At 39.7% G+C, this 27,909-nt stretch overlaps 1 protein-coding gene across 4 annotated transcripts; it reads left to right on the top strand.

The window, feature by feature from the left end:
* Positions 1–132: 132 nt before the first annotated feature.
* On the top strand, positions 133–27,566 carry UBQLN1 (ubiquilin 1). 4 transcript variants are annotated; one of them, XM_033085978.2, is made up of 11 exons: positions 133–421; positions 13,745–13,896; positions 17,489–17,607; positions 18,991–19,253; positions 19,967–20,125; positions 20,719–20,962; positions 21,451–21,593; positions 22,475–22,558; positions 24,936–25,051; positions 25,362–25,530; positions 26,314–27,566. In XM_033085978.2, exons 1-11 carry the CDS (start codon positions 266–268, stop codon positions 26,464–26,466), a joined length of 1,758 nt encoding a protein of 585 aa, XP_032941869.1. In that variant the 5' UTR covers positions 133–265; the 3' UTR covers positions 26,467–27,566. The 4 variants fall into 4 exon arrangements, with proteins under 4 accessions (XP_032941869.1, XP_032941868.1, XP_032941871.1 ...); XM_033085977.2 differs by having other exon boundaries at positions 26,311–27,566; XM_033085980.2 differs by lacking the exon at positions 22,475–22,558.
* Positions 27,567–27,909: the final 343 nt, after the last annotated feature.

The following is a 27,909-nucleotide window of genomic DNA, read 5'->3' as shown; positions in this document are numbered from 1 at the left end:
CGGCTCGAGGCGAGCCCGCGCGGGCACACGCAGCGCCGCGGGGGCGCGCGCGCCCAGCCGCGCGCCCGGGCGGTGCCCCTTTCTAGTAACTTCCCCGTTGTGCTGCGTCATCACGGCGCGCGGCGACCGGGCCGAGCCGTTTCCGGTGTCGCGGGCGCGGGGTGAGCGCTCGGCTGGAGCCGCCGGGAGCCGCCGGCCAGGCCCCCGTTCTGTCCTGTCCGCTCCTGCCCTACCCTGCTCCGCCTCGCCCCGTCCGCACACGGCAATGTCAGACAGAGCGGAGGGGCCCGCGGGGGGCTCCCCTGGCTCCCCCACCGGCCACTCCGCCGGTGCTTCCGAGCCGCGGATCATCAGAGTCACTGTGAAGACTCCCAAGGAGAAGGAGGAGTTCGCCGTTTCCGAGACCAGCAGCATCCGGCAGGTGAGGGGTGGTGGAGCAGGCTGAGGGGGCTGGCGGGACCACGTTGGGGCCGTGACCGGGCGGAGCGGAGGCCGGGAGGGGAGCGCCGCCGGGCCCTTCCCGGTGACAAAGCAGCTTCTGCTCGCCCGGGTCTCACCCGGCGCTCTTGGGCGAGCACCAGCACCGATCCCAGCCTCTTCTGAGGTTAGCAGGGGTAGTGAAGAAACAAACGTGCGGCCTCGTACCGTCCTCACCGGCTTCTCTCTCGCTGTAACAGAAGGCCGGCTCGGAAGGTGGATGTAGCTCATTCGTGAAGTCATTGAGTCATAGAATGGTTTGGGTTGGAAGGAGACATTTAAAGTCTTCGAGCTCCCCTGTCCTAGGCAGGGACACCTTCAGCTAGACCAAGTTGCCCAAGACCCCATCCAACCTGGCCTTCAACACTTCCAGGGATGGGCCATCTGCAGCTTCTCTGGGCAACCTGTTCCAGTGCCTCACCACGCCCACAGTAAAGAATTTTTTCGCAATTGCTAATCTAGACCTACTCTTTTTCAATTTGAAGCTATTGCCCCTTGTCCTGTCAGCACATGTCCTTGCATGTAGTCCTGCCTCATCTTTCCTGTAAGTTCCCATCAGGTATTGGAAGGCCACAATTAGGCCACCTCAAAGCCTTCTCTTTTCTCCTTTTCTACCTGGGAGTTGCCCTGTTGAGCTGATTGGTTTTGGTGGTAGTTGTCTCACTGACTGGCTAACATGACTGTAGAATACATAAGCAGTCACTTGTAGCTCTGTATTTCTAGTGATTATTTTGATCTAACACTGTCTTTAAAAGCAGCAAGTAGGCCTTCAACTCCGGGAAGTCACAGCCTTGTAGTCTGTTTGTAAAATCTGCAGTCTTCTGTACTTAAATGTGCTAGTTATGGGTATGGTACTTAGCATGGCACTGCAGTCAGATAACCAAGTTACCAGGGATTTTGTGCCTTCCTGTGAAAGTCTGTCTCCCACCTGCCTCTGTCTCAAGCTAGTGTCACCTGCTGATTCATCGACACTGTTTCCTGCAAGTCTTCTCATTTCGTAAAAGATTTGCTGTGCAAGTATTGGCTACAACTTCATTTATTTAAATTAGAAAGCAACAAATCATAGAAAAGATGCTATCAAAATGTAAAAACGCAGAGTCTCCTGCTTGTAAAGAATGTAGACATCACTATATTCAGAACTTCTTTCATTTTCCACAGGATTTCCCAGTTTTCTCCTTGAAATGGCACTAAATGTGGCAACTTCGTGCTATTCCACAAATTTTTTTGGTCTCGTTAGTATTGCAAGACCTCATCAGAAAAAGATTACATGTCTGAAAGCATCACTAATGTCTAGGTACAGAACTTGACATCATTCCTTAAGTGTGAGCTGAAGGACACTATCTGGTTAATAGAAGAGCATACAAAAGATGAAGTAAAGGCTCATGTAGTGCTTGTACTTCAGCTTGAGTGTCAGACTTTTATTTCACCTAGTTGCTGTGAATAGAGAAAGTACTAATATTGCTTTCATATTTTGTCCTTATGTCTAATCTAGATTCAGTTTGGTTTTGTGTTTTGTTTTTTTTTTTTTTTGTACGTCAGCATTTGGGTTAGAAGTGTCCCAGACCTGAGTTTCACAGTTTTCCCCAGCTGCCAATGTATTGAAGTCGCTCTCTTGTCTTCTCTAGTCTTTTGACAGCTGAGTTGGTTGTGTGCTGTGAGCTACCCTCTCTGCAAGCTTGATCTAGGCATTTCTCTCAAAAGTAAAATGACTGTGTTTGCTTTTTAATGTTGTCCACTGCTTTCCCAGCAATCTCACTCTGAAAGAGGTGCTTTTCACTTCTCTGTTCTCCACAGATTTGTGAGCAGCATCAATGCAGTTTTTGTAAAAGTCTTTGCAGTTTTGGGGCTTTTGTTTTGTTAGGATATTTCAAAAGAGAGATTCAAAAACTGACTCTAACCTGAGGATTGTGTTTGTCCTGAAAAGCAGTCAGTCAGTTTGGGTCCTTTCAAAATGATAAACAGATTGACTTTAGCTGTGAATTTTGTAATCATTTGACTTTAACAGGTTTGTTTTAGAGTATTGGTGAAGTGTTTTCAAATAGACAGTTGTCATAAACTGAGATAGTTGTACAACCTATCAAGAGCATGAATTTTTACTGAAAACCTCCATCTAAGTTTAGGAAATTAACAGAGCACGTGACTTCAGATGTATTTGTCTACAGATATCTTAAACTCTGAGAATTGTCTCTCTTGGAACTGTTGCTAAAATATTAGATCTGCAGTTATAATTTAATTCCTGTGAAGTAAGATTGCCCTGCCAGGTTGGTCAGACAGTGTAATAGCACTAAAAAAATGCACTGTGCCTGTAATGTGACTGATACCAGCATTTTCTCTAAAACTGCAAAAATGAGCTGTTGATAATAGGCATCAACAGCAGATATAATATTTCTAGAGCCAGCCTTGAAAATAGGTTAATCTCAAATGCCAGACAAGTTGCACATCTGTTCAAATGCATCTGGGATCAGCAAGTGGTTTGTGCAGTTGAGATAGGTAGGCCAGTAACTCGTAGACTGAAAAAAAAACAACAACAACCCAGCAGAAGAAACTCCCTCAGTATATTTCTATAGCTAACTTTAGTACTTAAAGAATTGAGTTATTTCTTTACAGCTATTTCAGAATACTACTGGAACATGAACCTAGATTTTCTAGGGAAATGTTTCATGTCACCAGGGCCAAATTTAGGGCTAAAAAAATTGTATTTTATGTTACTCTGTTATTGTAAACCAGGTCTGCAACTTTTCTGTCAAGATTTTTTCCTGTACTGGAAGACATCAGCAGAGTAGATTTTTTACCGTGTTCCTGTATTGTACAGCTAGAACACAGAGTATGCAGGTTGGTATGGAAAACTAAATACAAAGCCACTCTAGGAGGTCAGTTTGCAGCTGCTGTCTATCTTTTATTCTCTTAAAACTATTTGATTGTGCTGAGCACAGTTTGGCTCAGACCAAATATTTGCATTCTTGACTGGGTATGATACTGGTCTTGCTCAGAGCAGAGAATGAATACATGATGGATAAAAGATAAATAACTATAAACTTGTTGATTTAAGCTGGCAGTGGTGATACTCGGGCTCACTAAAACTGTCTCTTGTCCTGTGTTTTTTTCCTTCAGTTTATTTTCTGAAGTTTGTGGCAATGCAGTCTTTGCAATTTCTTGCTTAGCAGAGTTGTCTTAATGTGGTTGGTAAAGTCTCTGTACAAAGAAAGAGTATGCTCATTTTAGGAGCAACTTATGCCTTCGTGTTTTAGTGAATGACTTGAATTGTTTGAGTGTTGAGGTGTTGGAACCATTTACAAGGAAAAACATTTTTTTTACCTTCATCATTTAGAATGTGGGAGCTTTAGAAGAGTTGAAGCTTGCTGTTACTTCTTGGTGCTGTTTTAGTGCCCTGTGTTTTTTGAAGTATTTGAAGTATTCATAAGTTTATTATAACTAGTGCAGACTTACTGTCTGTGTGTGTGTAGCATACTGAAAGATACTGAGTTGTCCATTCTGTGAGCATTGCAACTCTGAAACAGAGTGGCATACCTAGCTGTGTGTTATTAACTGCTGCACCAACAAACAGTGGGTACAGTAAATCTGTGCTAATAATTTCAGAAACTTGAAGTTCTTGCAGAGAAGGATTGTTAGTCCTTTGATCATATGAAAATTTTGGAGCAATGTCCATCAGGAAGAGTTAAATTGAGTTTAGTTCCACAGAAAACAGATTAGATCCTTTATCAGGTTTAGGGGTTTTTCCCTATTTTTATTTAGCTTCAACCTTTAAATAGAATATCTCTTCAGTATGGAATACGGTTTTCATTAACAGCATATTTAACAGCTTCTATTGTGTTTTTTTAAAGTAGGTGAATACAAATGTGCTTTCTGCGCTAGCCTAAATTACAGATAAAACGCCTGAGCTACTTAAAATTAAAGGTAAATGTATTCATTGTGTTGAAACTGGTTTTTGAGTGGAAAGCTTCTAAATTTTTAAAATTAATTTTCAGTATAATTTATGGTTGAAACTTCAAATCCATAAATCCAGGTTTTCATTTTCGTCCCTGGTTCTCTCAATCCCAAATTGGTAGTCTTCTGCTTTACAAAGATCACACAAGCATAAATGTTAAATTGTTCAAGCTTTGGGTAATTTGGTAGTGGAGCATCTTTCCTGGCTTGCATATGCTTTTAATATTTTATGTAATGTTTTACTTTTTAAGAAACTTTACTTTATAGGAACAATTCCTTTAATATGATCCAGTTCTGTTTCACTGTTTTTCTGCAATCCAGGGATTACTGGATAGTACAAAGAAAATAGGTTGAAACTATATAATGGAGTCCAGTCTGTTCTTTGTTTCTAGGATTGTGGTTCAGGTTTCTGTTGTTTTTCAGGTGTCTCAAGACACTTGAATACACAAAGCATTTAGTGTTAGGTTTTCTATTGTCTGGTGTCTCAGTGCATTGTGACATATTTGTATGATTCTTTATGGAGTCTGCCTTGTGATATACTCTGATTATACGTATTTCTTAACCTTGGGGTTTTTCCCCTCATTTTGTGATATCAAAATTGTTTTAGGGTGATGGTAGGTGGTTATTTGATAGAAGAACCTTCAGAAGCAAAAGTATATTGACTTTCCTGACTATTGGCTTAGTTAGATGTAACTCAAAGGTATCAGTTATCTGACTGTAGTACTCAAAAAGTGTTTTCTGATAAACAACTGGCAGACAGAGTAAAATAAGAAAATCTATTTAAGTAGTATGTGAAGTGTCTTTTGTGTAGATACTTTTCTGCATGAATGTACGACATTATTTTTTATTTTTTTAAATATTTTTAAAATGTTATCTAGTTAAATATGGCCTACATTTGTCCTGTGAGTTTGTTTTGCTAAAATCCCTCCCCCCTCAGTCAGGGATGTTACACAGTTTTAAAAAAATTGGACTGTGTACAGATCAAAATTTCCAACAGCATATAATACCTTAATGAATAATAAGCTGTGGTAAAGGTGTCATGTAAAGAGTTTTAAGACCAACCAATATTTCAGTCTAGTGACTATAAACTTTGTCTCTGTAAAAAAGGTCATTGTCTGGGAGTAAAGTTAGGGTAAAATCTGAAGGATTTGTTGTATGTGGTGACATGGTGTTCTGGTTTTGACTGGGATAGAGTTAATCTTCCTCTTAGTAGTTGATATGGTGCTGTGTTTTGTATTAAGTGCAAGAATAGTCTTGGTAACACACCGATTTTGACTCTTTGGCTAAACAGTGCTGTTGTTTGTTAGGGATGTTACTCCCTAACTCAGTGACCCCGCTGAGACTTTCCAAACCACACTGCCATTTTCTCTCTCGAGCCAGTGCTTTATTTGTTTGTTAAATAACATTGAATGTTAATTAGTTACATTGAATAAATTAGTTAAGGGTTGTATAATACAATTGAGAGTTTTCAAGATGAAAATGTTGAAGCATTTTCCCTTTTTACGCAGCACAAAAATTGCAATGGGTTGAGTTGAATCTTATTGTCCTGTAACTTAAAAAGCTTTTTTCTCTTTTCACTCTTCTTAAGTTGTCTGTCAAGCCAAGGCATGCTGGAGAGGAGAGGTGGAAGCACAAAAGGTCAAGATCACAGGTTGAGATAAGAACAATTTACTGGAAACAGCAGTGAGATAAGAAAACAAATATTAACAGCAACAATAATAATGACAGAGGGTGCAAGAAAATCAATGATTTACATGGAAAAAACTCTCTTGATAACAGACAATAGGGGACATCTCCCTCCACCATGTTTTCTCCACCAGAAGGAACCCCTTCTACCTTGGAGAGATTCCATTTCCCCAGCTGCTGTCAATGACGGGAGGTGGTATAGAATAATCTTTGGGTCCTGGCCATGCCCCCTCCTGGCCACTGCAAAAATTAACCCTGTCCTTACCTGAGCCAGGACAGTGCTCATTCTGAATGGAGTTTTCGGTTTGTGTTGCTTTGCCAGTGATTAGGTACACAATGAACAGGGAGAGAGTAGGTTGTCAAGTGCTTTTATGGAGAAGTATTGCTTCTCCAAGGGCTTGGAGGAGTGCAGTGTCTTGCTGAAGAACCCCTGGAAGGAATAGACATGGCTAGAACTTGAGTTGTGAGCCCTTTACACTACTATGTGCTGCAGTTTACCCATTATCGACTGCTAGCCTTTTAAGCTCATCAAGAGTCTGACTTTGTGTTTTGAAATGTGGTTTTTTGAGAGTTTGGTTTTGTTGCAGACATCTGAGGAAATAATTTTTTGGTGAAACTAGCGTGGGTCATTGTCAAAGCCACCATAAAATAGTAACTCCATTGAGACTTGAAAAACAGAGTACAGTAATTTCATGACCATAAGGCGCACCAGACTATAAGGCGCACCTCTGGGAGTCGGAACATTTTACTACTTTGTACATTATATAAGGTGCACCGGACTATAAGGTGCACTTTTGTTTTGTCACGAAGATCCGTGCTGTGCACAACGAAGTAACAGAATCCTGCAATCATGGAGTTTACTTGCAGGTGCTCAATTTGCAAACATTTTTCACGATTGGTGTAGCCTTTAAACACAGCCCCAATTGCCCTCCCCATGCACGGGGCCCGGCACTCCCGCCTGCCCTCGGCTGGTGAGGCGGGGCTCGGGGCGGCTGCGGCTTGGGACCGTCTGCGGCTCGGGGCGGCGCGGCACTGCCTGCTCCCTCTCTCCCTGTGCGGCCACTGCTGACCGAGGGCTGGCCGCTCCCGCCCCGCCTTGCAGCTCGGCGCTCCCGTGGCGCCACCCCCCCTCAGAACACGGCTCGCACTTTTTTTTTGCAGTGAGGAGCTGTGCCACGTGCAACAAAGTAATGAATTACTGGCAGGTGCTCAATTTGCAAACATTTTTCACAGATTGGTGTGGCCTTTAAATGCAGCCCCCGGTGCCCTCCCTGTGCTGCAGACACCAGCACTCCTGCCTGCCCCCAGCACTGTCTGGCATGGCTTGCAGCTCCAGGCTACCACCGCGTGGCCGTGGATCCCAGCTTCCCCTGCCTGGTGGCCGCAGCTGCCACAGGCCCAGGCACTCCTGCCCGGTGCTGGCTGGCGCAGCTCGGCTTCTTTTTCTGCCCGAGCCAGGGCCGGCGGCAGCTCCCTCCCTCCCTGCGCAGCTTCTGCTGGCTGCAGCCGCCTGCTTCTGCCCCCCGTCACGACTCGGCGCTCCCGCAGCACCACCCCCGCATTGCGCCTTGCACTTCTGGGTTGGCAAATTTCGCAACTTTGTCCATTATATAAGACACACCAGAATATAAGGCGCACTTCCGGGTTTGGGGGAAAATTTTAGTCAAAAGGGTGTGCCTTATAGTTGTGAAATTACTGTGCTTCTACATAGGAGCCTTATTTCGTGGTTTTTTTCCTAGCTATCTGTTGTGGACCAAAAGTGTTTATATTCCTGCTTGAAATGACGAATTCTTGTCTTCCTTCCTGTGTAGTGTCCTAGAGTTGTACAATAAAACCCTGTTTTTACTGACACACTTTTGGTCAGTCATAAGGTGACCAGGTAATGAATGATTCATCACAAAAGGAAACCACAGCTATCAGCTGTAGCCATGAGTGTGTTTGGTTCCTTACTTCTTGGGTCAAGATGACCTGTAACCATTAATTCTGTTGTATAAAAGAAAGCTGGAACTCATCAAAGTTTGCTTCTGAGACAGCTCAGTGTGGGTGTAAGACATACTGGAATTCAGTCAATATGCTTGACTGTGTATGTTGTTAGGAAATGCGGTTTAAATATTATGGGTGCATTTTGAAACAGTAATGCCAAACAAGGTAATGGTGTTGCAAAATCTTTCTTTGTAGTAGAAAACTGCAGTTCAGCCTTCTAAGTACAAACATTTGCATCCATGTCATCCTCTATTGTGTTCAAAACAGAGTTTCATTCGGGGAGGAGTCAGCAACCTTTTTTTTTTACAGTCATCTAGATAAAATTGTAGCTTAATATTTTCAAAGTGGTTGAATTTTTTAGGGGCCTGTTTTCTGTTACTTTCAATGGGACTTGGATGTTAATTGCCCAAGACCTCTTCCAGGTGGTCCCTTGTAATTTAATTTTTAAATATTACTTACTAAGCTGAGATTGGGAGAATTTGAAAGTATTTTTTAATTTATTGTTTTCTTCTTTTTATTACTTTTTCACTTTTTTATATTTTTGTCTTGTGAGTGGATAGTAAGATTATTACAGTTGCTGTTTTTGATGTCAACAGAAGCTTTTGAATGACTATGTAGGGTATATATGGTAAAAGAGAGTTTGAATGTTAATACTTCTACTTTACCTGGAATAACTCTTTACCAGGTTCTTCCAAGGTCAAGCTGTCAGATAGGTGTCATAGGTTAATGTTTAAATTATGAATCTGCTCTGCAAACTGACAGTGCAAAACAGTGTCTGGTTTAGTCAGCTGTTCTACTTCATGTGTATTCAGATATTTGGTTTGTTAGGTGACAAAGTGTTTTCTTTGACTGGCTTGGGTACCGGTATGCGTTTGTTCAGCACTAGACATCAACATTTTATGGTGTCCATCTATACCTTGCAAAAACTTTCAGAGGCAATCAAGTTGAGCAGGTGTAGTAGAAGTCCTGGGCTTGCTTTAGAGAGCGTGGGGTTTTTTTTCCTGTGTGTCTTAACACAGAACAAAAAAAGGCAAGTTTTGTTAATGGTGATTATTTTCAAGTTGCTATGAAGATAAAGGTATTTGGCATGGAATTGAGAGTATAGATAAGAAGTGCTGGTGTGCTGCTAGAAAGCCAATGAGTGTTCTCAATGTGAAAAGCTATACTGTTCCTGTATTTCAAAGCAAAAAAATAGTTTATGTAAACAAGTTAACCTGAAGTAAAATGGCAATCTGGGCAAAGTACTTCAACAAAACAAGCTTTGGATTTGTTCTAATTCATGTCAAATCTGCAAGTTGCCATGCTTTTAGAAGAACGTAGCCTTGAATCAACTCACTCTGGTTAAGAATGCTTTTTATTTTTCTCCCTCTGTCTAGATATTAGTCCAGTATTTTAGTCTGATTCCCACTGTTTCTCTTCACATATTTTTCTAATAATCACCTAAAATTTATCAATTTTTAGTATTATTTTTATGGTATTCAGTTACTAGAAGAGTACAATTAACTAGTTTCCATGAATACACTAGCTGTCAAATATGTTGAAGCATTATTTCCACGACTTTGAGTCCTCTCTTATGCCCAGAAACACCTTTGTAATACCACAAGGTGTAGTATTATTACATTGAAAAAAACCTTTGCATTTTAGAGCAATAAAACAAATGAGCTGATATTGTTGGTTGGATTGTTACATGATAATTAAAAGAATGAATCACCACAGTAGGAGAATTGGGCAGAAGTGCTCATCATTTCCAGCCAGTGACACTGAACTCCTTCTGCTTTTGGTATTCCCAGTGGATGAAGTATTTTAACTGTCATTTACTGATACTGTTATTTGGTTATGTTGTGCAAATTGAAGACCTAAACAACAGCAAAATGAATTTTTTTAGAACTGCCTGAATATGCATTAATTTCCATCATCAAAACCTGTCATGGTTGAAACCCAGCCAGCAATTACCATGAAACTGCTTCCTCATTTCTCTCCCGCCTAGTGAAATGGGGAAGAGAATCAGAAGAAAAAAGTAAAACACTTGAATTTATATAAGAACAGTTTAATGTTTAAAACAACAACAGTAATAATAATATTAATAATAGCAACAACAATGATAGTAATGAAGGAGAGGGAGAGAGGAGTAAAATGCAAGAGAAACAAATGACGCACAGGACAGTGGCTCAGCACCCACTGTCCAATCTCCAGCCTGTTCCCTTCACTGGCAAATGCTCCAACCACACTGCCCAAGTTGGTGAAAGCAGGGACTGGGAGAATGAAGAACCATCCTCCGTAGAAGATCAGATTTGAGATCTGATGAGATACATCCATGGGCCTTGAGGGAGCTGGGCAAGGAAATAGCTAAGCCGCTAGCCATTGTGTTTGAGAAGTTGTGGCAGTTCCCCATGGAAATTCCCTCAGACTGGAAAAGGCAAAACAGAGCATCCATATATTTTTGGGAAGGGAAATTCAGGAGAACTACAGGCTGGTCAGTCTTACTTCAGTGCCTGGCAGGATCATGGAACAGAACCTCCTGGAAATTATGCTAAGGAACATGGAAGGTAAGGAGAAGACTGAGGTCAATACAACTTCACTAAAGACAAAGTTGATGGTTGCTGTTGATGAGATTGCAGTGGTGGTGGATCAGGGAAAAGTGAGTGACATAAGCTACTTGCACAGAAGTAGAGTGACACTGTGCCAAGTGACTTGTCTGTAAACTGGAGAGAGACGTAGTTTTGGCCAATGGACTACTCAGCAAATAACAAATATAAAGGGTTCTGATGAACGGCTCATTGTCCAAGCAGAGACCAGTGATGAGTGGTGTCCTCAGGGATCAATACATGGAGAAACATTGTTTAACATCTTTGTCAGTAACATAGACAGTGGGATTGAGTGCGTCCCAGCAACCTGTGCCAGTCAGTGTGGTGTGAATGAGGCATTGGAGGACAGGGTTGTCATCCCTGACAGGCTTGAGAGGTGGGCTCATGTGAACCTCATGAAGTTCAACAAGGCCAAATGCAAGGTCCTACACTTGTTTTGGGACAATCTGAAATACAAATACAGGCAGGGTGGATTGAGAGCAGCCCTGAGGAGAAGGACTTGAGGGTGCTGGTGGATGAGAGGCTGGACATGACCCAGCAATATTCTCATAGCCCAGAAAGTTGATTGTATCCTGGGCTGCATCCAAAGCAGCATGGCCAGCAGGGGGATTCTGCCCCTCCGCTCTGTTCTGGTGAGACTCCACCTGGAGTTCTGTGTCCTGCTCTGAGGACCTCAGTGCAGGAGGACATGGACCTGTTGGAGTGAGCCAGGAGGAGGCCACCAAGATGATCAGAGGGCTGGAGTGCTTGTCCTGTGAACACAGACGGAGGGACTTTTGTTCATCCTGGAAAAGAGAAAGCTCCAGGGAGACCTTAGAGCAGCCTTGCAGTGGCCAAGAGAGACGAAAGATGGTGAGGTACTTGTTACCAGGGCATGGAGTGATGATATGAGGGTAATGACGTTACCCTCTCTCATATTAGGAAGAAATTCTTTACTGTGACAACACTGGTAAAGGTTGCCCAGAAAAGATGTGGATGCCCCATTGCAGGAAGCATTCAAAACCAGACTGGGCTTTGAGTAACCTGGTCTAATGAAAGGTGTACTGCACTTGGCAGAGGAGTTGGAACTAGATGATCTTCACATTCCTTTTCAATGTTTTAAAGATTCTGTTTTCCATATTGTAGATGATTCTCTTCCTCTGCCTCAGGAAAAAAAAAAAACAAACAAAAAAAACGGGTATGTGAGCTAATATGTTACTTAAGGTGTTTTTCACAGTTAACACCTTAGCAAGCAGCCTCTTTTGTAAGAGGTCTTGCATGGTAATGATTTCCTGATAAAATGAAAAATGTGTTTATTCACTGTACTCTGGGCTGCAACTGCATTTCATGTGTCTGTGTCATGCATTAAATGAGAAAAGCAGAGCCACCTAAGGTACAAGTTGTGTCTGTGTGGAAAGGAATGCTACTTTAGACACATGGAAGGAAGGCAGCAAAAATGCTGCCTAGGGAGAGACTATACTCAGTTCCAGCAAAAGCCTGGGCAGATATATCCTCTTTGTGACATTGTATCATGAGTCCTTCAGTAAAGGATGGCTTCAGTGGTATGCACTTTTGTATGTGTGTACTTGCTAGCATGTAATTATATGCATGCTTTACCGTGTATATACATATGGGTGTGTTTAAGTACAGTAAATTCACGAATACAAGCCGCACTGACTATAAGCCGCATCTCTGGGTGTTGGCAAATATTTTGGTTTTTGTCCATAGATAAGCCGCACACGAATATAAGCCGCTCTGTCGTTCGCAGCGAGGACCCGCGTGCAATTAGTAACAGAACCGCGGCAGGGCGGGGTTTACTGGCTGAGCTAAGGCTGTGCAGGCTCGGCCCGCTAGGGGCCGCTGACGGGGCCAGGTGGCCCAGCCCGGCGCTGCCGCTCGGGGCCGGCCGCCGCTGCCCCTGGGCTCGGTCACCCCGGGTCGGCGCTGCCCCGCGGTGGCAGGCAGGGACGGAGCTTCCCCCGCTCCTACGGCAGCGGCGGCGGGCGGGGACGGAGCTTTCCCGCGCCCGTGGCGCCGGCGGCGGGCAGGGACGGAGTTTCCCCGCTCCTGCCGCGGCGGCGGCGGGCGGGGACAAAGCACCCCGTCGGCTCCCCGAGCCGCGGCAATGGCTGCGCGGAGCTCCCGTCGGCTCCCCGGGCCACAGCAATGGCAGCGCAGGGCTCCCGTCGGCTCCCCGAGCCGCAGCAATGGCGGCGCGCGCTTCCCCCCCCCCTCCCTGGGCCGCAGCAATGGCGGCGCCGGCTTCCCCCCCCCCTCCCTGGGCCGCAGCAATGGCAGCGCCGGCTTCCCCCCCCCTCCCTGGGCCGCAGCAATGGCGGCGCCGGCTTCCCCCCCCCTCCCTGGGCCGCAGCAATGGCGGCGCGCGCTTCCCCCCCCCTCCCCGGGCCGCGGTAGGGGCGGCCCGGGTCCCCCCTCTCCTCCCCGGGCTGCGGCAATGGCGGCGCCGGGCCCCCCCCCCGTCTCTCCCCTGGGCTGTGGCAGAGGAGGAAAGAGAGCTCTCCCGCCTCTCTCCCCGCCCCCCGTGCTGCCTACAGGGAGCCAGGCTCCACCCGCGGTGCAACAGAGTAGCGATTTGTAACAATCGCAAAATGCCGACTTTGCAGCTGCTCGGCTCAGCACTCTGGCAGGCACTTCTGAGGTTGTATTAGCCGCTCCTGATTATTAGCCGCATTTCCGGTTTAGGAGCAAAATCTTAGTCAAATTGGTGCGGCTTGTATTCGTGAAATTACTGTACTGTATATACTAGTATGTATTTATATCCTGGATGCATGCCTGATGGAAGTCACAGTAGTCTTCAAGAGAATTCAGATTTTTGTTGTCATGACTTACATAACTAATGATGTGAAATTCTTCAGATTTTTTTTTCTGAATGACAAACACTTCCCATTTTCCTGTGGACAAAAAGAAGTTCGGGAAACAAAAGTGTTTCTAGTTTGTGAAATACAAAATATGCAGTACAAGTGATGAGATAATATAGCAAATGTAAAAAACAGATTCTTCTTAAATTATTTTTTTAAATTGCAGTTCAGTATTTACTTACATAAATGTATAATATTTTTTTTGTTTAGTTCAAGGAAGAAATCTCTAAGCGTTTCAAGTCCCACACTGATCAACTTGTGTTGATATTTGCTGGAAAAATTTTAAAAGATCAAGATACTTTGACTCAGCATGGAATTCATGATGGACTCACTGTTCACCTGGTTATCAAAACACAAAACAGGTAACCTTAAAAACAAGTGGTCTTCTATTTACCTCTAGAGAAGTAAAAGTAGTCTGTATTATTAATAGCTTTCTGTTGGGCAAAACTAGATTTGACTAAATCACCTTAATCAGGTCCTTAGTTACAGCTGCTGCAAGAAAACAGTGAAATTATGAAATTACAGTGGTTTTTATTCATTTGCCTTGTATTCTATTTGGTTTATGTTTCTAAATACATGTATTTTGCTTTTTTATTTTGATTGTGGTTTTTGTTTATTATACAATTTTTTATGCAATTTTTACTGTCCATTAATATGTTATGCAGATTTTCTTTTCACACATGAAAACTTGCAGTGAATCTTTTCTTGCTTTTTTTTTATCTGCAGTGAATTTTCTTTCCTTGTCTTACCAACACAATGAGTAAAGACTCTGTTTTAGTGAAACAAGGAAAGAAAAGTTGTGGGAACTGTTTTAGTGTAATGAATTTATCTGTCTAAATAGACTTTAGATTTTAAGGTGGTTTGGGATGTTTTTTGTTTGTTTTCTTTGTCTGTTTGGTTTGGTTTTGGTGTTTTGTTTGTTTTTTTTTTTTTTCTCTTTTAGTGAAGAAGCATTAGAACGATGGTTAGAAACTTGTATCAGTTAGCTATGGTGTGTGCACTTCCTGTGAAATGCCCAAGTGTCCTTCCAACAAGTAGAATAATAGATTCTTCAAAAACAGTCTGATACTAGTTAATAACTTTTTCATTCTTTTAGAATTAAAGTGGTTTTGCTCTTGTTCTACTTAGGTCTGTTTGTGGTAAGGATCCCATCTGATGTGAAAATGTCATATGTTGAAGGAAAGAGCATGGGGTGTAGGAGAGAACAGAAATAGGCTTTCCCTTTCTAGGCCTTACCAAGACACAAAGGCTGGCTAGTAACATTAGCATTAAATACAAATTCTTGTTGAAATTAGTAGCATTAAATGTAGGTACCTTTTGAAATTGATGCCTTCAGTTCTGTATTCGTGTGCTGGAAGGATTATGTTCTCTGTCCTGGAGTCAAAATACATGTTTGTACTGTCAGAGGTGTCCCTTTCCTGCCCTGTGCCTCTTCCACCTGAAATTTAGGCTGATAGAAGCCATGCCAATCTTGAAAACAGTATTAGGTAATATTGCAGTTCTAGTCCTTGTGCATCTGAATGTGTATTTTGCTGTTGCGGTTTTTTTTTTTTTTTCCTTTTATGCCTACAATCTTGAGTGTGGCAGACAGGCATTATGAGTAGTATTAGCAGGATGCTTTTGACTTGCACAGTCTTCAGAGGCTTTATAGTTTGGACCTACTATAGCTATACATACTGAAATACCACTGCCAGCCTCTTGGGCCTTCTTCTTCTTGCACTTTGCCTCTGAGCAGAGGAACCCAGGAACACAAATGTCAAATGCGTGACTTTTGGGGAATTTTCGGTGTTCCTGCATCTTTCTCCGTTGCACTCCATGTCTTTACTAGTGCCTCCTTTTTTGAACCATTTTAGTAGAGTATATTTCTACTATCTGCAGAATATTTTTATCATGTCTGGGAAAATGAAATATGATCCTTTGCATGTACCTGTGATGTCTTCAAATGATGCATTAAAGTTTTCACCCACTAGCTTTGCTTGAATAGACTAAAAACATGCTAAAACCTGCTGGAAAGAATGAAAATCACCTCTGAGAAGGTATAGCATTGTCCTGAAATATCTCAGTAGTATTCTTGCTAAAATGTCTATAGTCAATGCTTATCTCGGAAGATAAGATTTAGACCCTATCAGTGTGGTCTGGAACGTGCTGAATTTTGGTCATGAGTATCAAGATTGATTTGGTTTTGTGCCATTTCTGTTGGCTGCTGCTGTTACTGTTGCTGCTATGTATCTGAGTAAGTAAAAGTTCTTCTCTAAAACTAAATCTGAAGGTGATCTTTTCTTTTCTAGGCTATATTAGATATTAATTTCAAAATAGGAATCTTCATATATCCCAGCCAATCCTTGTTAAAAAAAGATTCCTTTTTTTAGTGTGCTACATTTTCCAGAATGCTACAGACCTTCAGTGAAATCTTGTAACCTATTTTCTACAATGTCGCAGTAGCAGCGAGTGATAAGCAGTGGGCAGTGAAGCTACATTGAATTTCTGAATAGAGTTCTAGGTCAACAGGTACATTTGTTCGCAAGTTCTGGGAGAAAACATAATGTCAAAATGGGTACAAAAGACTGTATGCACTTGACAGGAATATTACTGAAAAGACTGGAGGCTAACAGGCTTGACACTCACATGCACCATTATCATCAGAAAATATGCCCCTATTTGCAAGGGAGTACTCTTGAGCTGCAAGTTTGTGTCATCTACTTTTCTGTCACGCTTTTGAGAATGTTTCATGTCCATTACATGAAGCAGCAAAATTGCTTCTCAAAATTGTTTCTCAATTGAAAATACAAATAGGATTTTTTGCTTACTATTTTTCTTTTGCTTATGGAGGAAAGCTGCATGTGTTTTCTAGATGAAATAAAACCAAATATCTCCAGCAGGAGAATCACGATCGGTATACGGTCTATAATCTTTCTTATTCAAGTTACAGCTGCTTGGCTAATTAGAGTCATCTTGTGTTTAAAGTTTATAGTTGCTGATAATGAAGTTAAAGAACTCTTAGAAATCTCGGGAGAATCTCTGCATTTAAGCCATCTTTCTGATTGTTTTTTGTATAGTTGGTTTTTTTTCCTGATGTTTGCTTAAGTGAAGCAAGCACAGAGTTACATTGTAGGAGAAAGTTCACAAGGTGAAGTATGGAGTATGTACTGACAGATTCTCAAATCTTTTTGTGAAGTCTCAATTCTAGTTTTTAAAGGTATTTTATTCTGTAGTACTGCAAATACAAGCATTTATTGATTGATGAACCACAGTGGAGAATTGATTTGGATTTCAAAGTAGTCTCTTTTCTCTAGAACAGAGAGAGAGGCCAGGTTAGCTTTATTCAAGCTGAGTTCCTTGATCTATTTTACTACATGGTAACATCTTTCTGCCTGCAGTAGAAGGGTATGGTGAGTATACAACCTGGGCAGCCTTTAGTGGCACAGGCTTTGCTAAATTATTTCTGGTTTTAGCTTCATGTGATTTCATTATTAGCCTGTTCTTGAAGGTTATTGAGAGTCTGAGATTTGTCTTCTAATAAAATGTGACATTAACTGAATTTCACATTCAATAAAATATCCTATTAGAGATGTGGCATGAAATAAATTCTGCATTAAATTTTTCAGGCTTTATTTCTTCAAGTTGTGGGTGTGTTACCAGTAGTATGTGAGTTTAGTGAAATAAGACATGAATCCTTAAAGCAAGATGAGGACATCTAAGACAGCAATTCATTTGCAGGCATATGAGAAGGTGGTAATGACTGTAGTGATACTTGTCAGGTTTTTTATTATTTGGAACTGCTGTTCGTAAAAACTAGACATTATAGGTGTCTGAGAAGCCATCTGGGGATAACTGGATTTTGACCAAGAATCAAAATGTATTTTAAGATTCTCAAGTATAATGCTATAGCTATGTTTAATGGCACTCTTAAAGTAACATGTTGCACTTTATAAAGTTTTAAAATTGTTTTTCTAGATCACAAGACCACGCAACTCAACAGGCAAATACCACTGGGAGTACTGCTACCACAACATCAACATCAAGCACTAGCACCTCAACACCAGTGTCAACAAACAGTAACCCCTTTGGCTTGGGTAAGAATATTTGTTAGGTAACATGGTGGGTATCTTCTCTTGGATTGAAGTCATTGTCCCCAAAGCTTTGTTACAATGTAGACAGAATCTGAAAAGCAAATCCCAAATACATACATCAGCAAAAAACTGATTACATATATATATATTGAATTGTCTGTAGAAGGTTTCTGATCAGTCAGTTACCAGAGCAGAGTTGTTTCATTAGTTTTAAATAGAATCACAAAGTGGTTTGGATTGGAAGGGATACCTTTAAAGGTGACCTAGTCCAACCCCTGTGCAATTAGCTGGGACATCTTTAACTAGGTAAATTTCTCAGAGCCCCATCCAACCTGACCTTGAATGTTTCCAGAGATTGAGCATCCATCACCTCCTTGGATAAACTGTGCCAGTGTTTTACCATAAACTTCAGATTTGCTTCACCTTCAGTGGTAAGGTGCTACTGATGTTTTATTTTGGCACTATGGGTAAAGAAATACCTTCCAGCGTCCTTGTACTTCTTAAAAATGCATCTGAATTCCTGTTGTCTGAATACAGATGAATCGATGAATCATAGAAGTTCAGACCTGTAACTTGAAACCATGATCAGAAATAAAAGCAACAAAATTGCTGCCAATCTTACAATTAAGTATTTCTTAGATTTCAAGTCTGATAGTATTAGGAGTTTTCAATTCTGTGAATGAGAAGGCTGCAGTCTGTTGACTTAAAAATTATAACCTATTTCCATAGTTGTGATGAGGTTTTGTTTCGTTCTGTTTAGTCTTTTTTTTTTTGCATTTGAGAGTGGGAAGAGGTAGAATTGGAAAAGCCAATTATAGTAAGCAGATGATTTCTTAGGTTTAGTGGTTTTTTACTGTCTCTAGTACGTTCTGAAACTTTTTATTTGGGTTCAGAAAAGCACAAAAATTCAAAACATAATTAACTCTTAGTGCACTACTACCAAGACAAACACAGGATCTACTTTTTATTAGAATAATTACTCATATTGGGAGTTCTTTCATGGTTATAGTCTAACCAAGAAGAGACAGATAAATGATTATTACAAATGCAATTGTTAAATGTTGCTGGAGGGGGTGGGACACAGACCTACAGTCCCCAAACTCAAACATTTCTTGTATCTTAGCTTTGGAAAATGAGACAATTAGTTGTTAGGATTATAACAAATCTTATTTAAGAATAAAGGTTGTTGGATTTTTAGTTATGTGTCTTGGTATTTAAGGAAGCAAACTCTTAGTGAGTAACTCCTGAACAACCTTGCAAAAGATGGGACTTTCCATTCATTTTTGTTATTTTGAAGTGTGAGATATGTTCAAGTATTTTGTATTTAAAAAGAATTTGGGTGTGATTGGAAGCATAGTCAGTCACTTTTTTTTCATCCTCTTAAAGGTGGCCTTGGAGGTTTGGCAGGCCTGAGTAGCCTGGGCTTAAATACTTCAAACTTCTCGGAGTTGCAAAGTCAGATGCAACGACAACTTATGTCCAATCCAGAAATGATGGTTCAGATAATGGAGAATCCGTTTGTTCAGAATATGCTTTCAAATCCTGACCTGATGAGGCAGTTAATTATGGCTAACCCTCAAATGCAGCAACTGATACAGAGAAATCCAGAAATCAGTCACATGCTGAATAATCCAGATATAATGAGACAGGTATGTAGAAAGATCTGTTAGTTCATTACTTGTGATTCTGCTGTTACTGTAAACAACAGAGCAGGAATTGGATGTGCTTAGTGGAGTGTGTAAACATTCTTGAAGTATTTAATCTTCTTTAAAATCCATAAAAGGTTGCCATAGACAACCAGTCTTTACATTTCTCATTGTTAATGTCCGGAATAGACTGATACTTCACAAAATCTGCAGCGTAGTTTTGGAAAGTCATTGGGTACTGTAGTCATGTATTCTGAGGCTAGAACTAAGTTTAGTTGTCTGCCCTTGAAACCTGTTGTCTAGCCAGCAATTTTACCATAAGTAGTAATTCTCCAAAATACTGCGTATTTTCATTGTATCTCACTGTGGGTACTTCTAAATGCTTTTTAAATTAAAAGATGAACACGATATGTTGTGTGGCAAAATGTATCAAAACCTGAAGCGATTAATAGACACTTTTGAAATTGCATGTATTTGTTTTAAATTCCATACTATAGACTACCTGCTGTAGAGATGTTAGAAATAGTAAGAATTATGGTAGAATGCTGACTAAATTCCGAATTGTGTTGACTCACACTGAGCTGACAGATTGATTCAGCTTTAATCATAATTTTAAACTGGGTTAGACAGGGATAACTGAGATATTGCCAAATGCTGACATTTTTACTTTAGAATGGATTTCTTATTAATACAGATTAAACGTTCCACTTCTCTAGACACTAGAACTTGCTAGAAACCCTGCAATGATGCAGGAAATGATGCGAAACCAGGACCGAGCCTTGAGCAACCTTGAAAGTATACCAGGGGGATACAATGCCTTGCGACGCATGTACACAGACATTCAGGAGCCAATATTGAACGCAGCGGAGGAACAGGTGAGAAAAGATTACAAATTACACAGAAAGGAAATACTTGGTTTTTAAAATAAAATAATTGAAGTAATTAAAATTTCCTGATGTTTACTTAACAAAAGAATTCTTGAAGTGCTATGTAACCTTTAACTCTTGAGAAGAAAGAGCTTTAAAAATATGTGTTCTTCTGAGCCTGAAGAAATACAGCTATTACTTTGTGTGATTGAGAAGCAATTTTAAAGTTAATAGATTTGTTTGTTACTTAATTTTTAATTCCTTTAATTCATTGCTTTAAGATTTGGAAGTCCAGTAAAACCCTTTTAAGGGCATGTTTAGTAACTTTTAACTGAGAAGAATAAAAGACTTCAAAGTCAGAAATCAGTATGCAATTCACAATTTTACTGTGATCAAAGTACAGTGCAGTAGCAACACTACTTTCAAAAACAAATCTGATGTAATTTTTTGGGGGGTCTTAGTATCTCTCAGTGTTAATGTCTTTTCACAGTATTTGCATTTAATTCCTGTAGAATGGTGAGCATAACTGATTAAAAGCCATGAATGTTGATTGTAATGTATGATTTAGAAATTTGTTGATAAATGTTTGCTTTCCTTTGTAGTTTGGAGGTAACCCATTTGCTTCTTTAGTAAGCAATGCATCGGCAGGAGGGGATAATCAGCCGTCTCGTACAGAAAATAGAGATCCTCTGCCAAATCCGTGGGCTCCTCAATCCAGCTCACAGACTTCTACAGCAAATACCGGCACTAGTGGTGACAGCAGTGGCAGCAGTAATGCTGAAAATAGCACTTCTGGCACTATGGGACAGAGCTCAACTGGACCAAATTTGGGACCTGGACTTGGAGGTCTGTTTGTTACTGCAACTGTTTGTATTTGCACATACTTGCAAACTTGTTGAAATGATTCTTTTGTTAGGAAGAGAGTTTTTGATTCAGTTTTTATTGCTGTTTACTTTTGTAGTACATTTTACTGTTATCAAAGTCCTCTGAAGAAAAATAGGAAAAATAAAAAGAAAAATAATGAGAGTGATAATAATACTTGTATACTGCCTTAAAATAACAAAGGTAACAAATTTGTAGATGAATTGTAGTATTTTTTCTGTTTTAAGGCAAATGGGTAAACAACTAATAATGTGGATAGTTGATGGAGAGTGTGTTGGGTACGATGTCTGTCTTAACTTCTAGGATAGATGTGTCTGTATAAGCAGAACCAAGCTGAGGTAAATTTCCAGGTTTTAAACTCATTAAAACCAAGTGGTTATATTCTGGCTTAGATAGTCTACTTTGATTGTAGTCAGGATGTTTACTAAAGTGCCCTTTAACTTTTCTTTAAGCTGGTATGTTCTACACACCAGGAATGCAGAGCTTATTACAGCAAATAACAGAAAACCCACAACTTATGCAGAATATGTTGTCTGCACCCTACATGAGAAGCATGATGCAGTCATTAAGCCAGAATCCTGATCTTGCAGTACAGGTAAATTGTGTTTGGTATAGCAATATATTCTGTGTATTAAAGTAAAAAATGACAAAACCCGAAAGCTCAACAATTGCCTGTGGCAAATGGACCAGTTTTTAATGTTAATTCATAACTCACTGAAATTATTACCTGCTTACTTTCCACAATTTGTTGCAGTGAGTTTCTTCAATTTATAGTTGGATGTCATATCTGACATGCTTCTAAAATAACTTGTGGGGTTGTGTATGTTTTATACAGCCTTAAACTTGTGATCCAGCATTAGAAACAGACAAAACAAGTGCTTTGGTTATAAATGAAGGTAGGGCTAATAGTAGATAAATACCTCGACTAGTCTGGGAGAAGTGAAGGGAGGGGACTTGGTGCCATGTCTAGATATGACTCTGGTTTTAACTTCTCATTTGTGACCTGTGCTCACTGTAAAAAATGGAGGTGCTGTTTTATGAATGGCATTGTAGAGCTGCTTTCATTTTTTATTTAAAGTGGTAATATTGAAAGTAAATTCTGAACTGAGATTGAAAAAATATTATCTCTTCTGTGTTAAATACTCACTTGGAAATATCCTTGACTTCAGGCGATATTTACAACAAAACTACTACTTAGATTTGTAGAGGAGACTGAACAGAAAAGGATTTCCTTGTAATACTTGGCAATACTGCCTTATTTGTATCTGGAAATCCATTCACTTATAAGATAAAAAAACCTAACAAAGCAAAAGCGAAACAAGCAAGCACCCCCAGAAAGTTTTGGCCAAAGGAGTAGATGGTTATTATTCTGTGAGGTAGTTTTCATAGACTATTACTGTACTATCAGTAAATGTTTTAAAACCTCTAGTGGTTTTTACTGCTTGATCTTTGAAGTTCAGTATTTTTGTCCTGTAGATGATGTTGCATAATCCTTTATTTGCTGGAAATCCTCAACTTCAGGAACAAATGAGACAACAACTTCCAACTTTCCTTCAGCAAGTAAGATGAGATACTAGCTCTTAATAAAGGTCTTCAAGTCAATGAGCAATATTTTTAGTAAACTGATGCCTGTCTTTGATTTGGCTTATAGCTAGGTTGTGTAATATATTCTCATTAGCTTTATATACCAAAGTTAGATTTCCCTTGATAATCTTCTTGCTAATGTCCATCTCTTTCAAAAGTTAAACCTGACTGTTGTCTATGACTTGCACAACCACTAAGATTTGTTCTTGCTTAGAAGGAATAAATGCTCTTACTGCACACCAGCCAGAAGATACCTGTTTGTTTCACAAATTAAAATAGTAATACTTTTCACACTCCTAGTTAAACTTTCAGCATGCTTTTCTTATGCCTCTTCAAACCTGCCTTAAATATTTGGAAAAGAGGTCCTGGAGCATGTCTTGAAAGACCCAAGCCATTAGCTAATTTAAAAGAAGTGAGTTCTGAAGTCTTTCCTGGAAAGATTGCTCTACCATTCTCTTCTGCTCATACCAACGTTGTGTTTGCAGCCCAGGTATCTGCATGGTATTAGTTGCCACAGTGTGTAGTAGTACTGTGTTCCCTAAATAGAAGTATATTTTTGTAGGAATTGAAAACCTGATCCACTGCATACATTCTGTCATTAGGTAGTCCTTGCAAATCAGTGTCAATAGGCATTGCCAAGATCTGACTGCACACAGGAGGTTTTATGAGTAAAATAATGAGCACATACATGAATTACAGTAGCATGTTCAGTGTTCAGAAGATACTGTTTATATTTTTTGAACCACATGAATGTGGTGTTTCCTGTTGCCACTGCTTTGTAGTGACTCAGTAGTTCTGAGGAGCTAGTACCACATTTATGTTTTGGAATCTGCAAGCAATTGGTAATTAATGAAGGCACAGTAAGAATCTTATCTGTTTCGTTTGTGTATCTCCTTCTCTTATTATCACCTTGGAATTTATCTGCGGAAATAGATCTCTGTCGTATTTACTGTTTAAAGTTAGATGATTATCACATTAGCAGGTGTGGTGTGAAGTGGAGAAATATCTGGGTATTCTCAGAATTTTGGTAATATTTCAACTTGTATTTTCTTGCTTATACCTGTGTTTATGTTATGGGATTGGGATACAGAAACCATGGAGTTGGCATAATGGAAGGCATCTTTTGCAATTAAGGGCAATTGCCCAGCAGAACTAGGGAAGAATGGCTGCTACTGGAATTAATAACATTAATAGAAGTAAGATCCAGGTCACTTAAGTGCTCTAGTTGTTGGGCCACCATTTATGTAAGACAGCTTCAAATATCAGACAGTTAGTTATGCTTTAAATATTTTCATAAAGTAGTTGCAACAGCATTTTTTGGAGACCCCAAAATGTTTACCTCTTTAAATTTGAGTAATCTTTTCCATCTACTATACATTTAGTTATTTGTTGACTTTTAGCTATCAAGAAGATAAAAGTCCAAGAGATGAATAGAGAATATTAATTGCTCTTCTGAAACCTCTTTAGGCACTCAGAGCAGAGTTCTTCATGTCCTATTCTGCAGTTCTGCTGTGCACCAGAGGAAGTTTCACCTTAATCTGTGATTTCTGCATGAATCAAATCTGGCTTTTCACAAAAGTAATCAGGGGAAAGCTGCTAAAATTAGTAAGCCTATCTGCTCATTGGTCTGATTACCAAAACTTTGTTATTTGTAACTGAAACATTACTTTTCACTTGCCTGTTGCATCTCTATGCAAAGGTGAGCATAAGCTGCTAGTTTTGAGTTTATGTCTAAAATAATGGGGTTTTTGGATGTTTCATTTCAGAAATGAAAAGGATTTGCCTTCTAAATTATTTGATGATGTGAAAGCCAGCTTGTAACCGAAGTCACAGTAAACTGAGAATCCTTGAATACTATACATTTTGGTATATTTTGCAGTGTGTTTGTTTGCATTTCAGGTGTAAGAGCACTACAGATAGAAAGATATGTACAAATAGTCACAATCAAATTGCTGTGATCTGAAATTAGCTAGGAAAAGGGAACTTAGTATTTATTGGTCAAGTTTCATCATGTTCAGCATTGTTGCTTACTAGTTTTATGATATAGGAGACTAATTCTGGAATAATATACTAACACAGTATTGTGGCCTTGAAAGATTGAAATCTGTAATGAAAAATACTTATCCTTGTATAATTCTTGTTAGAAAGGCTTTTTCTACATCTAGAGAGTTCATTGATCACCTTCTATGAAAGTTTTCACACAGAAGAAAAAAGTAACTGAAGGATTTTTTGTAATATTCAACTACAAAATCAAAAGCCAAGTTCTGAAATTGTTAGATTCTCTAAGATATCTAGCAATAAAAATTACCTTAGAACATCTACATATAATGAAGAGTTTCTTTCCTTCTCTTAGATGCAGAATCCTGACACGTTATCAGCTATGTCAAACCCCAGAGCAATGCAGGCTCTGCTACAGATTCAGCAGGGCTTGCAGACATTAGCAACAGAAGCACCAGGGCTTATACCAGGGTAAGAATTGATCTTACAAATTTGGACAGCAAGTCTTCCCTTGTGTTGTTTATTCTTTTTAAATTTAGAGATTTATACAGTCTTTATTAAAGATTCGTCCTCTTGCCTTTTTTAGTTTAACTAAATTAGTTTTAGAATCTGTCACATTTGTCTGCTGTGCAATTCTAAACAGTGATAACTCTGATCTTTGTCTCAGTTCTTTACTCCAGTTGTTGTCATCTCTTTGACAGAATTTGCACTAATTAATGAGAAGAGACGAACTAGTGTTTATTATTCAAGTGGTGTATTTATTTTTCTGTAATTTACACAGATTTAATCCCAGTTCAACTGGAGTGGGAAGCAGCGGAGCTCCTACAGCGTCCACTGTGCCTAGTTCTGTTTCCACTGAAAATACAAGTCCACCTTCAGGAACTGCTGAGCCTATTCACCAGCAGTTTGTCCACCAGATGTTGCAGGCACTTGCTGGTGCAAATGCTCAGGTAAAGTACATCATTGTATTCTAGATATTTTACTTTTATTCTTAATTGTAAAACATTGGAAATAAGACAGATAGTTGAGGGGGGAGCCCACTGGATGCTTCTGCTCAAAGGTCAGTAGAGGAGGCTTAAAAGTGCTATTGCAGCTGTGCAAGTAAATACTGAAAAAACATCCTCTGTCCTGATTATAAACATGCCTCTGATGATCATACCATTGAGACAATGCAGAATTTTGCCATGTGTTTGCGTAAACAGGATCTTCCTGTAAAGTACAGCTAACAGTTTGCCTTAGACGCAAGTTTTCTAAAAATCAGGATTTTGGTAATTTTAGTCAACAGATACTTGGGAGTGTTACAAAAGAGATGATCTTTATGTTGAGGAAAATAAAGCCTGTGATGTTCAGGATTTCTGACAATATAATCTTTACTGTTCCACATTGCTACGTTCAACTCTGTTTTGTTTTAAAAAAACACCTATTTGCATATTTTTGAGAAACTGTTCAGGGACATGCATGTACCCAATTCAATTTCAATCCTTCTGTGTCAGTCAGTTTTTCATGGAGTTCAGGAATGTTGTATAAGTGTAGACAATTTGACAGTGCTGACATGTTAAAAAAAATTTCTTCAATTGCTAATTGAATTTGTCTGAATATAGTTTTTGGAACTTGAAAAAGGTGTAGTCAAAAATTAGAAAAGACTGAGTGGTGTGGAATCCACCGATGTTTAAATTGTGTATTTTGCTAAATATGTGGTATGCTTTTATAGCTTGAAATTTTGTTCTTAGCAGTTACAAAATCCAGAAGTTCGATTTCAGCAACAACTGGAACAGCTGAGCGCAATGGGCTTTCTGAACCGTGAAGCAAATTTACAAGCACTAATAGCAACAGGAGGAGACATCAATGCAGCTATTGAAAGGCTGCTTGCCTCTCAGCCTTCATAGCAGTGTTTCTTTTAACTTGAAAAAATGTAATTTATTTTTGATAACAGCTCTTTAATCTTTCAAATTGCTTTATTTCATTCTGACTCTTGGGATTGTCTTGTTACAACTAAAATCAGTCTGATGCATTTGAAGGTGGAGTGCAGTAGTTTTCTCCAGACAGTGGGAATCAATGCATTTTCACTTTTGAGTGCATCAGTTATTTTGTTCAGCATTATTTGTGATTTTTTCAAAACAGTATCAGCTTTCACAGTTGGATAAACAAGTTTTGCCTGACCTACAAATGGCCAATTTATTTACTCCTTAAACCGTATCCTTCAGTAGTAATTTATGTAGATTACACATTAAAAAGGAAACAAATTAATTGAAGCTGCGGGTACCAATACTGCTTATTGTGATTTTGGCATGTTTTTTTTTTTTCTTGACTAGCAAAATGCTGGAAGATTTGTACCACTTGAGTAATCTACCATCTTTTGCTTTAATTTCTATGAAGTATGAACACAGTATATACAACAGAGACAGCTCATTTTTAGATTTACACAATACAATAGAGTGATATTGTAAGTAAAGACAAAATAACAAAAGAAAAAAGAAAACCCAACAAAAACCCCACAAAAAAAACCAAACCAAAACAAAAACCAAAACCAAACAAACAGGGGAAAAAAAAAAGTCGTAGGACTTGAATTTGGTGTAGAATTGCCCAGGATCTTTGGTAACTATCTGAGAAAAAATGCTTAAGCAACTTCAGTTAAAGTATACTAGAATTACTGTTCTGGATGTCTCTTTACATTTAACTGTACAGAAACTTGCATTATAACGTTATCTCAATATTCACAGATTAACTGTAAATTACTTTTTTCATTGTCCAAATTGAAGAGCCATGGCCCTGTGCTCTGGAATTGCTTTTATGGCTATTTGGCTTGTTCCACTGAGATTTCAACATGTATTCTGATTTGTAATTGGAGAAATTACTTCTATTCATGGTCATGTGATACTCCTAATTACTTTTAACCACCAAGTGAAAAATACTGTATAGCTTTTGAGTTTCTATTGGTAGTTACTTCTCTTGTGCACAGGTAATAAATGAATTAAAAAATCCTTAAGCATCTTGTTTCAGTGTGTTTGCAGTTGGTCATTACCTAAAAATCAAGGCAACAGTACATCTTGAGAGCATTTGAGTGAGCTTAAACTCTGGCAGTACTTGCCAGCTCTGTGCTAAAACTAGTAAACAACTCCTGTGGTGTGAGGTGGAAGGAGGAGAGTAAGAGATGGATAATGTTGAAGGCTTCTGGCTTAGATGAAGTAGCAATGGCAGAAAAAAGTTGAAATTAATATGCTTTTTATTGCTCTTTTGTGTCAGTTTAATGGATTTGTGCACCTTCAGGTTCCTTCAATGTTCTTGAATCTGCACTTCAGAACTGCAGAGGGCAGTTCTTCATTTTCCCA

This window comes from Catharus ustulatus, chromosome Z (assembly GCF_009819885.2).
Source record: "Catharus ustulatus isolate bCatUst1 chromosome Z, bCatUst1.pri.v2, whole genome shotgun sequence".
NCBI lineage: Eukaryota > Metazoa > Chordata > Aves > Passeriformes > Turdidae > Catharus > Catharus ustulatus.
This window is presented reverse-complemented; position numbering and strand designations above follow the sequence as displayed.